The sequence below is a fragment of the Squalius cephalus genome (genome assembly GCF_949319135.1).
Source record: "Squalius cephalus genome assembly, chromosome: 7".
In the NCBI taxonomy this organism is placed as follows: Eukaryota; Metazoa; Chordata; class Actinopteri; order Cypriniformes; family Leuciscidae; genus Squalius; species Squalius cephalus.
This window is the reverse complement of record NC_137128.1, coordinates 12,636,686-12,649,906: the sequence shown is the minus strand read 5'-3', so window position 1 is coordinate 12,649,906 and position 13,221 is coordinate 12,636,686. Positions and strand designations below refer to the sequence as shown.

At 36.6% G+C, this 13,221-nt stretch overlaps 1 protein-coding gene across 1 annotated transcript; it reads right to left on the bottom strand.

Moving 5' to 3' along the window:
• Positions 1-3,143: 3,143 nt before the first annotated feature.
• On the bottom strand, positions 3,144-11,293 carry pik3r3a (phosphoinositide-3-kinase, regulatory subunit 3a (gamma)). Its single transcript, XM_079876286.1, has 8 exons — positions 10,847-11,293; positions 9,472-9,559; positions 9,263-9,361; positions 8,146-8,326; positions 7,914-8,036; positions 7,684-7,805; positions 5,872-6,048; positions 3,144-4,306 (listed from the first exon to the last, which is right to left on the bottom strand). Exons 1-8 carry the CDS (start codon positions 10,905-10,907, stop codon positions 4,129-4,131), a joined length of 1,029 nt encoding a protein of 342 aa, XP_079732412.1. The 5' UTR covers positions 10,908-11,293; the 3' UTR covers positions 3,144-4,128.
• Between the last annotated feature and the right edge of the window lie 1,928 nt (positions 11,294-13,221).

Here is a 13,221-nt window from a genome sequence, read left to right as displayed (position 1 = left end):
TTATATAAAAAAAAAACTTATTTGTTATTGACCATACTTTTTTCCACTGAATAATTTCATATTTAGATGACCAAAACACTGTTGAACATGGCAAATCTTTAATACATTTTTAATATAGCCTATCTGTTACTGCATTTATCTTTTGCTACTGTAACGTTCAATTCTTCCTCATATCGCTTAGTTGATTTTAATGTCAAATTAAATTCTGTGTTTGGGTGACACAGAAAGGACAAGATAAGATTATATATAAACCTCCAACATTTCCCACCTCGTGCATTAAAGACCTTTTATTTTTTAAGCTAGACAGTACCCTCCCATATAATACACCTCAAAAATATGAATAAAACGTGTGATACCAACTACTATCTTCTGCACCACTGTTAAAGGCGTGGAGTCTAAATTATTATGGGCGTAGAACATCGTGTCATGGGGTTGAGTTCAGACTGAGGATCTGTTTTTTTAATTAAATAGTATATATATATATATATATATATATATATATATATATATATATATATATAAAAAAAATCTGCTGTCAGGAGATGCAGTAATGCACTGAAAATGCAATCCGACATTAAACAGAGGAAGAAACATGCAGGGAATATGCTAAATGCAAATTTCAAGGTATTTATGGCAACTGATGACTCCCCAAATAATATCTTCAGAGCCTTTTGGACTGAGCTATTAGAAATATGAATTAACCTTTAAAGGTGCAGTCTGTAAGATTGACTAATGGTGGAAATAGGTACTACAGTCCAATTCAAGATATCGGAGGTCATGGTTTGTCCCGCCTCCTCCTCCTCAGACTCGACACTCGGTTGCTAGTTTGAGCACACGCAACAGGAACGAGCGCAATGGACAATGAAAATTGGCAGATTGGCAACAGTATCACAGACCAAAACAATAACAAACATTCCAGCCTGGAAACGCACATTTAAAGTAAAAGAACTGGATGTAGAAGTGTTTTTCAGATAAACGAATATGTGAACTTCAATAATGCTTCAATATTGAGCATGTTTCCTCAATATTTGCAAACATATTATGGTATTTTTATGCTTTAGTAGAGTGAAAAAAGTTACACACAGCACCTTTAAACACAGTGTTTACTCATCATTCTTATGTATTTAAGTGAAGAAAAACATTGCATTATTTAAATAGGAAATCATACAAATTATTCCAAGTTGCTATGGATAGTTGGGAGTGTGAGACTCCTGTGTGAACTTGAAGAAACTCTTCTTTAGATATAAGTCTAAAAGTCATTTAAAAATGTCCAGTTCATCCAGGTACATGCAACACAGAAAAGTGCTATATAAATATGACAGATTATTACTATTATTGTTAAGTTAACAAATTCTTTTTGGAACCACTGTGTTTATGATTAGCAGCCACAGTGGCTTTCCAGACTTGATTCTGTTTTGTTGAAGAACTCCTCATTCAATAAACCGTTTAGAAAATGGAGTTAGAAAATGTTTCATAATTTTTTTTTATTTAACTGAAGAAAGAATCAAAGAGGCCAGAGTGGAGCATCTTGCGCTGTTTCTAAATTCAAAATTTGTTTTCATCATGTTCCCTGGTTTATGCTGAATCTGACAATATCTCAATTGTCATTTTACATCAATTTGTCTGTCCACCATATTGAAGTAGGCTATGAAAAACTGTTTTTTTGCTACGACAAATTTTGCCCAAAATCTGATCATGTGATCTTTGGACCAAGCCACACAAAAATAACTGAATGGATTTTTGATATTTGCTACTGCTATCGAGAAATAAGTAGGCTACCTATTCGAATTTGACTCTGCCTGTGTTTGTTTTCTAATGCTTCTTAGCTTAGCATGCTAATTGGTTAGCATGTTAACTATTGTCCATTCATTCTAATGTGGCCATAAACTATGTTAGTAGCGAAGTTAGCATAGCATGCTAACCAGTTAACATGTTGAGTAATGCTTTTGTGTGCTCATTCTTGCCTCAGCAGCCTGATGTGATGAGCAATGAACACTTGATCAGAAAGTTGGGGGTTTGAACCTCATTTGCACCAATGTCCAAATTGCTACTGATACGCCAAGTACATTCAAGGGTTTATTTTGTATTAAAAATACAAAATATTTTTTTTGCTACAACTGCTATGTCTAAAAAGATTCTTACCTTGAATCTCAATATCAAAACAAGAATCTGCCCTCTCTGGCATAATGTTAAGCAACAGAATTTCCAAATGAAAGTTTGCATTTACATAAATCCTGTTTGACAAAATCAGAACCATTTTTTACCCGGACCATTTTACATGTTCTGTTAAAACATATTTTTTATAACCACACCAATCCTATAGAACACTTAAACACATTAAAAGTAACTTTAAAAACCAAAGTTGTTATATTTCTTCCCATTTTCTTTCTTTTTGTAGCTACTTTGCCTCTTTTTGAATGAACTCATGGAACTAATGGAGGGGTTTAGCCCCATTATTGCTGCCAGCAGCTATATTTCAAAACTATTTTTATATTTTAAATTAAAAAGCATGCATTGCTCAAAAAGAAATGGAATATTGTGTACAAATTACAGTATGTGAGTGGGTGTGGTTATTCTCATGTGATGTAATAGTGAATCAGACTATGCTGTATGTATTTAATGAACATAAGGCACAATAGGATTGGATATCTACAAATTTCCTCATATGAGCTGATGCAGTAATCAGGGTTTACTTATAGTACCTGCACACTTGTTACAAGCTGTCCTTGCGTGATGTAACCTGGAACCTGTTCTTCACACACTGACACACACTCACAAAGCTTTTAAGCCCATCCACACTGCTGACACAGAGCGAGGGCTAATCCCGAACACTTCTCATATGCAACCTGCTACAAGAATGTCCTTGTTTTCATGCCCCCACCTAATACCTTATTATAGTCTTCCTGTGCAGATTTCTCTTCTGAACATTCAGTTCTTCTGAATTATTACCAGCAGTGCAACAGTAAGTCCTATTAGTGTCACTGGGTCATTCTCAGGAAACGATGCCATTAGTGAATGGAAATTCATTTCAAATTTCAACAGTTTCTCTCACTCCAGGCCCAAAGAAGCAAACATAGACAATTGGGCCACAAATCATGTTTCTATGAACTCGAAACATGTTGCAATCAAAATGTTTTGTGTTTGAATATAACAGGGTTTAATGTTCATAAAACTGTTATGTAATGTTATTTACGTAATGTTTTAGACAGCTCAGGCCTGGTTTACACTGCACATTTACAAGAAATTCATTTAATTAATAAACACATCAGACATGGGCTCTGAATTTATTCACAATCTGTTCTTTTATTTTTGATTTTTAAAGAAGCATGCAAGGGAAAACTTTGTAGCAAAAAAATAAGCTCTGCAAATAAGGGTGAATGTTCCCTGTCTGCTGTTGACAAATGACATTAAAAAAATCATTTTACAGAGAGTTGTTCATCTCAAGTATGAGCAGTTTGGCATTGTGTCGTTTACCATAGACACGCTCATTTATTAAACTCAATGAAGTGTCCCATAAGACAACTACACTGTCCTGGCTTTCCTTATAAAAAAACATTAGAAGTAGAACTTAAATGGATACTTGTATTGTGCACAAAATATTCAAGCTGTCCTTAAAGTGTAACTCAACTTTTATAAACTAAAAACAGTTTCTGAAACATTTTTGGATTTCTAATAAACCAAGCGTCAACAACGTCCTTGGGTGCAAACAAATAAAATAAAACAAATGAATTGCAGGCATCTTGTTTTAGACAATAAAGCAAGATTTGAACGTTTGCCATTCAATAATAAATGCACCCACTGTGTTACATTCACAAAATACACTTTAAAATGTTTTAATAAAACTTTAATAAAAAGGCTATATGCATTCATCCCCACTTAAAAAGCGTGATCGTATTACAAATTCTGTTGTTTTTGTGACTATCTGTAAACATGTCTACAAAGGGCTCATCGAATACTTGTTCAAGTACTGGAGTTTCATTATGACCATGAGGAATGCTTTGGAAAGTGCAATATACATACACAGTTGGTTCCACCCTTCGCACAATGTAAAATGAAGGGACGACGCCAACGAGTGGCAAATCTTCTTCAGTCTTAGTGCACGTAATCTTCACCGTGACGCCAGTGGACTCAGCCGTGGACTGGATACGCCAGCCGGACGTCCAGAGCCTGGTTGTGCTGCGCCAGTGAGGTGTGATGGTAGTGCAGAACCAGATCCTTCAGAGACTTGTGGAGATCGAACGGTTCGACGAACCCGTAGCCGCGCTCAGTGTGGCGAATCACACAGTGCCTCACCTGGCTGCCCACCCTGTGGTTCAAGACATCAAGAGCAGGGTCAGCGGAGAGCGGTTTACGAGAATCAGGGTCAAGCTGGAACCAAAGCTTCATCTAGCAGCTACATTTATAAAACTTTCAAAGTTGGACCTATGAACGATGATTTCATACCCTTACTTTTCTGTCTGCACTCTATTGTACTATAAATATTGCCGTTTTTATTTGGCCTTTAGGTTTACTGAAGAGTCACTAGACTAGTTTTGCAATGCTTAAAGGTTTAGTTCACCGAGCAGATGTCGATCTACAATCTTCCTTTGTGTTCAGCAGAACAAAGAAACTCATACAGGTCTGGAACAACATAAGGGTGTGAAAATGATGACAGAATTTTCATTTTTGGGTGAACCATCCCTTTAATTATCTTGTGACTTGAATGACTAAATGTTAAGATGTTTGTTTGATGTTTTAATAGCATCTCTGATTAAAATGTCTACAAAAAGAAACTCTAAAATTCATTCATTTCAATTCATTTGAAAACTTAGGGGCTGTTTTATACGACACCGTTTTTCAACTAAAAACAGAAAACTTATGCGTTTTGGCTGTTCGTTTACATGACAACGGCGTTTTGGGTGCCTGAAAATGCAAACCCTTTGTGCAAAGTGCAAGTTTTTGAAAACGGTCTCCGTGTAAACTATAAAAACGTGAATCTCTGAAGACGATGAGGTCATGCACATGCGTATTACGTGTTCAGTCTATAGTGTTTCATCGCCATCTACTGGCCTGGCAGAAAATACAGCGTTTTTAGTTCGTTTTCACAGATCTGTATGAATGAAAATCGTTTTGACACTGGTGTGTCGACTGTATGCGGAAAACTCAAAGAAAAAACTTCTCATTTTTAAGCATATCGTTGTCATGTAAGGGATAGTTTGCCCACAAATGAAATTTCTGTCATCATTTACTCCCCCTTATGTCATGCTAAAACTGTATGATTTTAGCTGCTTTTCCACCATCAGGCAAAACCGATCTTGCTATTATTATTATTATTATTAACAAGAAACTTCTGTCAAAAACGAAAACAGTGAAATTCCTAATAGTTATAATTCCAAATTTAATATAAGCAGCATCAATTTATATTGTCACACAGAGTGCATAAGTGCATTTATTCACCCACAATGGCAAACAATAGTTTGCAGATTTAGCTGCACAAGCGGCTCGTGAACCGAACACAGACTGACTGAATGACACTTTCATTTAAGCAGAATATCTCAAATGGAGATTGCTGAACTGCAGTTTACTTGTTTGTCTGAGTCTTCAGTGTTTTCAGATCGGCGGCACTTTCGCATTATAGAAAGAGCTTGTGCGCATTATTGCCAGATTGCAAATATTAAGTAAAACACCGGGCAGAAAATGTATCTTTTGTTATATCGTTCATGGCCAGAAAAAGATCCAATGTGGATCAGACTTTATGCAAACAGCTAAATGTCTGCCTATACGGGACCACAGCCTCCGAAGACAATAGATTCACATGAAGTTACGGGACATTTCTATCTTGTGCTAATTAACAAACAAACAAACAGGACAAAGCACTGCCGGATGACTTACACCACAGAGCAGGCGTAGCAATCCTTCGAGCTGCTGTTTCGGATGAGGAAAGCACCGGACGGTTTCCCTTGGAGAAGCTCCTCCGCCTGACCTCGACCGAGATCTCCCACAAACCATCGCTCTTCCTCCAGGAGCTCCGCACTCTCCTCTTGCTCCTCTTTCACCTCATATGGAGACCTGAGAAAATAAACACTCGTTGATAAGCAGAAAGCTCTGAAAGCGCCTCATGCAGCTCCAAGAGCACCTCTGTCTTCTGAAGTCCAGTTCCTGTTCACTTGCCATTGTCCCTTTGTCTCCTACAGACCTTTCTGATCTCTAGCATCAGGCAAAGCAGCCAGACGTGATCCCACTCACTGCCTTTGACTTTGTTAATAAAAATGAAATTGAACCGCTTTAAAAGGTGCCGTAATATTGAGAGACTTGAAGTAATACAAGATTTATTAATCAAATCAGTGGTGACGGGTAGATTATTTAGAAATACAATAAAAATCATAATAACTGGTGGTCGCAAAGTCAAGTATCACACATTAAGGGATAGAGTTCATCCCAAAAATGAACTGAAACACAATAATATATTTTAATGAAACCTGAGAGAATTCTGTCCCTCCATTAAAAGTCCATTCACCCAAAACTTTGCCGCTTCAGGAAGAACAGTTTAGCTTCCGTTTACCATATCTGATGTATGTGTGTGTTTATATGGGAATAAAAGCTTAAATTAAACCCGTTCATCAAATAAAGTACATGTGTCTCTAAAAAAAAGACTTGGATTAAACCATTCAATTCATATGGATTAGTTTTATGATCTCTTTATTAACTTTTTGAAGCGTCAGATTTATGGGTGAATGGACTTGCAATGGAGGAACATAAATCTCTCAGGTTTCATTAAATATATCCTCAGTTGTGATGATGATGATGAATGAAAGTCTAAAACCCCAAATCCAAGTATTAAACTTCAAACTTATGAAATCGCTTTTATTTTGTTTTAATAGTCTGATTGTCTAATTAAATGAAACAAATGACATTTTTAGATGTTTTATTATGCTATTTTTTTATACAGGATTAGGTTTAATTCAATTTAATTAGCAAAAAGCTAATCAATTGAATTCATAAAACTGAACTACTTTTACAATAATAAAAATGTTTTGTTTTTCAGAAATTCGTTTTGTCTTGTTTTCATTTTTCAGTATTACATTGTGATCAAATAAAGGCATACAAAATGAACAGTTTAATTAGTCATTTATTCAAATTTAGTCAAATGAAACTAACAATTTCTTTTATTTTAGGCAAAGTTCAGCACAACATTTATACTAAAAACAAGTGGGGTTTTTTTTATATTCCTTAAAAATAAAATTTGAATCATTTCATTACTATTATCACTTTCTACCATCTTCTTAATATCAGTAAAATATTTCTGTCACAATTTCTTCACATCAAACCAGACTTTTATTTTGACAGGTTGTCGTGAGTTTCTGTGTGTGTATGACGATAGTTTTTCTGAAATGAAATGCGGATGAAGTGACTGGAGAATGAAAGATGATATTTTGAAGAATGTCGGCAACCAAACAGTTCATCAGTCCCATTGACTTCCATTGTATTTTTTTGTACTATGTACTATGGAAATCAATGGTGTCCATCAACTGTTCGGTCACCGGCATTCTTCAATTATCTTCTTTTGTGTTCAACAGAAGAAAGAAATTCATACAGTTTTGGAACAACTTGAGTAAAGGATGTAAATGATGGGTGAACTATCCCTTTAATTCCTCGGGAAACACTGGTGCTCTTTCAGTACTGGTGTTGCATATGAGCACTCACTGTGTCAGATGACTGTGGGTCGAGTCAGGGAAATCCTTGCAAGAGTTCTCTTGAGAATAACACGGTTCTTTTGAGATCTCGGTCATACTGACGGGCTCTAAAGTATTTCTCCTTTGGATTTCCTGTAAAGCAACAGGAACATTCTTAGAAAAGCAACGTATTTGATATACATTCCTTAACATTTTTCAAACACTATTATATCAGCACATATATGATCCTGAAAAGCTTACCTGTAACAGAGTGGTGCAAGCATCATATAGCTGGTCATACTCTGCCGTCTTCTGAAACAGTCTTAAACATTCTTGGAGTTTCTCTCTGGTTGCGCTCAAAAACTCTTCCTTCACAGGTAGATCCTGAACATGCAATACAAGGCATTTGCTTATTGACACAAAAACACACTGACTAAAGCTTCCTTTCAACTAAGATCATCTTCACAATGAAATTCACTGAAGAGGAACCGACCGTGTGACAGTGGGACACGGGATAAGCCAGCGTGACATCCAGGGAAGTGTTGTACTGGACTAAGCTCCTGTGCCTGTAGTAAGATATCAGATCCGGCACCGAGCTGAAGGTCAGAGGCTCCGAGAATCCAAACTTTCCATCTCGATGTTGGATCCTGATGAGTTTGTTGGTGCCATTGTTCCTGTGGAGAGAAGCGCTTTCAGACATACAGCCTTTTCTGTAAATTCAATGGTACAGTGTATTTCTCCATGTAGAGGTCATGCGTGAAAAGAGCCCATTGTTGAAATCCCAACCAATAAAATCGGCCAATTTGCTGTCTTACTTGCCGGCTAAAGAAGTAGTTTATATTGTTGAAAAAAAGGTGTAAAACCGCTCTGTGTGTGAAGTTAACAACATTTAATTTTAGCACATTCAAGGTTAGGATGCTGTAAAAACAGTTTGAGCTAAACTTATGATTGACACAGTTGCTGCATGCAGTGACACGGTTAATCATCTACATCTATGTCATCGAATCAGGGTACGTTTACACGACACCATTTTAAACTAAAAACGGAAAACTTTTCACGCGTCTCGTCCGTTCTTTTACACGAAAACGGCATTTCGGGGGCCTGAAAACAGGTTTGAAAGTGCACGTTTTTGAAAACGATAGCGTTATTGTCTCGGTGCAACAAAAAAACAACAACGTGTGTTCAGTCTATAAGCACATAGTGCGTCTTTATCGCCAACCATTGGCCTGGCAGCAGAATACAGCGTTTTTAGTTGTTTTCGCGGATCTGTGCAAACGGGGATCGTTTTGACAACATTGTCGTCTGTACGCGGAAATCGTAAAGGAAAAACTTTACTACATCATTGTTGTGTAAACGTAACTTTAGACAGATGCTAAAAGTACTAGCAAATCAAAGAGTTTTAAAGGGTAACTAAACCCCTGGTCAGAGCCTGACTCCACTAATGTGTGATTAGTCCATTTAATGACACTAATGTGTGATTGGTCGCAATACAAACAAAACAGACTGTATTGTATTGTGTGAGAGTGGCTAATGATTGGTTGGCCACTGTCAGTACCCCAGTCACAAATCTGCTTCACTAAAAGAGGAATCCTAAAACATGCAATCCTTACCTCACAGTTAATGTGTATTGTCCCTGCACCCTGCAGGAGGCATTTCGGACCAGGAAAGCACCGTCAGGCATGCCGTGGAGGATTTCGTTCACCTCCTCCCTAATGCAAGTGGTATAAATTCAATAATATGCAAACAAATTGATAAAGACACAAATACTAAGACTTATTCCAGCTAAATAGTTTACCGAATGAAGTTAAAATGCTCTCACCTTGATGTGTCAGCCCAGTACCACCCGGCCTCCTGTAATGAATCGCTGGGCTCCATTTCTCTTGGTAGATGATCGTCGCTACTGATGACTAATGAAGAAATATAATATGAGACAACCGTCCTAATATAGAACAGTTCAGCAACTGTTACATTTCTACAGGAAAACCTCCAGCAATAAATTGTCAATTTGTCAGGTTTTGTCACTGAAAATGAAAAAAAACCCTCAATTGTGCCAATCCACTATTTGACCTATTTTATTTGAAAAATAATATTAGATCTTTATATAGATTGTTTTGTATAAAGGTATTTATTATCAATAATGTCTACTATGACTGCCATGACAATTTTTTCCTACATATTTTAACATAATGAATATATGATCTAAAATATATAAAATGATATTGAATACTTAGATTGTAAAATTAATTAAGTGTTTAATGTATTTTACACAGAAAACATACAATTTTCGGTTTTTTTGTTTTTTTGTTTTGTTTTTTTTTTCTTCATTTTTGTCAATGTCAGTTTTCACATTAACACATATAACACAATTTTAATACAAACACGAGTGACAAATTGGACAGAAACTAGAGAGTACTACACAATACAAGCATTATAGAAGAGCAAACATCTAGACGTGTATGAGGGGGTTTGCGGAGCAACGGCATTAATGAAAAGCAGATGGCCAGCAGATAGAAACTTAAATTCTCTTATTAACCTATCAGTAATACTGTTAACAAGACACAGTAAGTTTGTGTAAAGACGCCTGTCTTGAACTGTGTGCCTGAAGTGACAGCTGTGGACAGAACAGCGCTCGGGATTTCCCTGGGATCCCCGCTCGCGAATTCAACAATCCCACTATGGAAAAGGTGAAGGTCTGTGAATATTCAGTACATGGCGTGACGTTAATCAGCGAGTCTCTGTGATTGGCTGAAATTAAGACTTTGCTTAACCGTTGAAAACGGCACTGAGCTCATGAATACTAATCAAGTTACGTGATTGGACGCTCAAAGACTGTTACCAAGCGACGTCACCATTGCCTATTTAATATTCATGAGCTCACGCTTCTCCATAGTAGGATTGGTAGATTCGTGGCCCGATACTCCTGCACTGCTGACCTCAATGAACTGAGCGATGACATGTTGAGACATGCAAGACTCAACGAATAGCCCGAGACTGGGCTAACTCACTTTTATATAATATTAACTAACTTTCACAATTGTTCTCTTCATGAATACGGCTATATTATTGTTCCCAAGATTAACGCTTGACACTTGGGATTGTGTTTGGACGAGAACAAAGACAGTGTGATTTAAACAGAAAACACACCAAACATAAAAATATGAGAAGGAAAACAATAAAGAAATATAGTTACGAACCAGTGCCCGCTGCGCTGACACGACTCATTTCGATGTAAGAAAAAGGTTCAGACGACGACATCCTTTCTTCAACAATGGATCGTGTTCGCGAAGTGAATTAAGCCCTTTAAATACTGTAAATCGGACCGTCAAACAATTGTGAACGTTTGTCTAATTGCTATATCTAAGATAACGATGAAAACAACGGCAGAACAATGTTAAATATCCGAAAAAAGCCCGTTTTTCCACTTCTTAATCCAAGTGTCCGGTTGTAAAAAAAAAAAAAAAAAAAAAATTGGCAGCCAGTCATTTAAAATAAAACTTAGCAATGAAGCTTATGATCATTGTACCAGATTAACATACATGATCATCACGTTAATAACGCTAAGTATTGATCTAAATATCCAAACGGACAGAGTGTCTGGAGTGAATCAAACTCTTATAAGGTTTGGGACGATGTAAGTGTCTGAGGACGATACCATCGATCTGCATAGGGGACACTTTATACAGGATGTCGTTGTGTTGTTGTTTGTATTATTTTGCTGTTATTGTAAATTGCCATTGCTTTTATCATACTACTGAAAATACATTTTAGAAACGGAGTATTAGTTGTATGCTCTTATTTAAAGCCACTGTTGTGTTAATGTTAGGAGGTATTACCCCCTTTCCGCGCAACTATATTACGGTCCGTTTTTGTCCTGCGTATATATCGCATTGTGCCAATTGATACTTTTCTTTAACTTGTCAAAAGTCCAAATTCTGAGTTTTCTGCATACAGTCATTGCCATTATTTTTTTTTTTAAGAAAAATGAAACTGTTTAAACGATTCAAATATGGCATGAGGTTTTGTAACTTAAATATTATGAAGGTCTGCACATAGGGGGAGTTCCTTCGGTGAAGGGAACATTGTGTACTGTTGGCATTGTCTGACACTAGTTCGTTCAAGCATGCTTTTCAGAGACATGAAGACATGTGAATTGCTTTTGCATGATATAACATCTCTAGGAAGTCGATGACAGAAAGCACAGAAAAGCCTATTTTAAGTGCAATTATTTAAGGCTACATATTAACGATGAAATAAGTCTATTAAATAAGACAATAGATCGCGATTGATCACACAACATTACAATGAGAAAGTTACTCTAAAAAAGTTAAATAATTAATTACTAGTCACTGATTACACCTTAAACACTGTCATTAGGTTACTGTCCTAATTATTCTCTAGTACTGGACACTTATTACTAATTACTTTCGAAATCTCATACCAGTGAGATAGGTCTGACTATATTGGGACCAGTTGAACAATACAATGATAGAAACTGCGCTTTTGATTCTTTCAAATAAACAATAGACAATTGCATAATTCTTGAACTGGCCAAATTTTGTAGAGGGAGAAGGTTACATTAAAACAAACATTTTAACATAAAACTTTGATGTTAAATCCCCTATTGTTTTATTTATTTTTTGTTTGTTTTATTGTTCTATAATCTCTACATCAGAAGTAACTGTAATTAAATGACAGAAAAATTATGAGTAGTCCCTTACTTTACTTTTTCAAAGGAAAAGTAAATTACACTAATTAGATTACTTTGTTTTTAATTACACCCGACATTAAAAATGCACAACATGTTTGATATTATAATACATGATTTCACATTGAATCTCCAAAACAACATAAAGACGGTATATTTTAAATAGTTGTTTAATTAATAAAGAATTTTAAGTACAATGCCAAGTACAACCAAGTACAATGATTAAAGGCCATGCAGTGCTTCACGGTGCTGGTGAGCATGAAACCCTAGCTTGATTGGAAGGGAATATGGATACTGCGTTAAAGGTTGGGTGGGCAATATTCGGAGAGGCTAGCAATAGCGAGTTAGCTTTGAAAGCATAAGATCCCACCCTTCCTTCAGAGCGTACAGCAGGCAGCAAACAAAAGAGTCACAAGAGACAGCGTTAAATTACCTCATGTCTCAAAGCACATTACAATACAATAATAATGAACGTAATCAACTTAAAGGGCACTGACCTGTGCCATCTGACTGCTCCATTTTGGAGTTGATAGGGTTGCCATTGAAACGCATAAATTTGAGTCACAAACTGCTCCGAGTATTACGTCACAGGTTTCCATCTCTTCCAGATTACGTGAACGCAGCATAAGCTGGTTGTTTTGGTTCAGGAGGAACTAAGATGGCTGCTGTTTCGTTTGTGGCGCTCGGTGACTGACGTCTGTCAAACTCGCTGATGACGTGTGATGTCTAAGCGAGCAGGGTACGTGGAGGTATAAAAATACATGTGTTGACAGGCAGGGAGGACATCGTATCATTGCATTCGGACCGAATAATGATTGGACAAATCTTTTATTTTCCTACGCCTTCCACGGGTGATATATACAG

Coding starts and splice junctions, on each gene's coding strand:
- pik3r3a (XM_079876286.1), bottom strand. CDS start 10,907: ATGTCGTCGTCTGAACCTTTTTCTTACATCGAAATGAGTCGTGTCAGC. Junction 9,362..9,471: donor TACTGGGCTGACACATCAAG/GTGAGAGCATTT, acceptor CACTTGCATTAG/GGAGGAGGTGAACGAAATCC. Junction 7,806..7,913: donor CTTGCACCACTCTGTTACAG/GTAAGCTTTTCA, acceptor GTTGCTTTACAG/GAAATCCAAAGGAGAAATAC.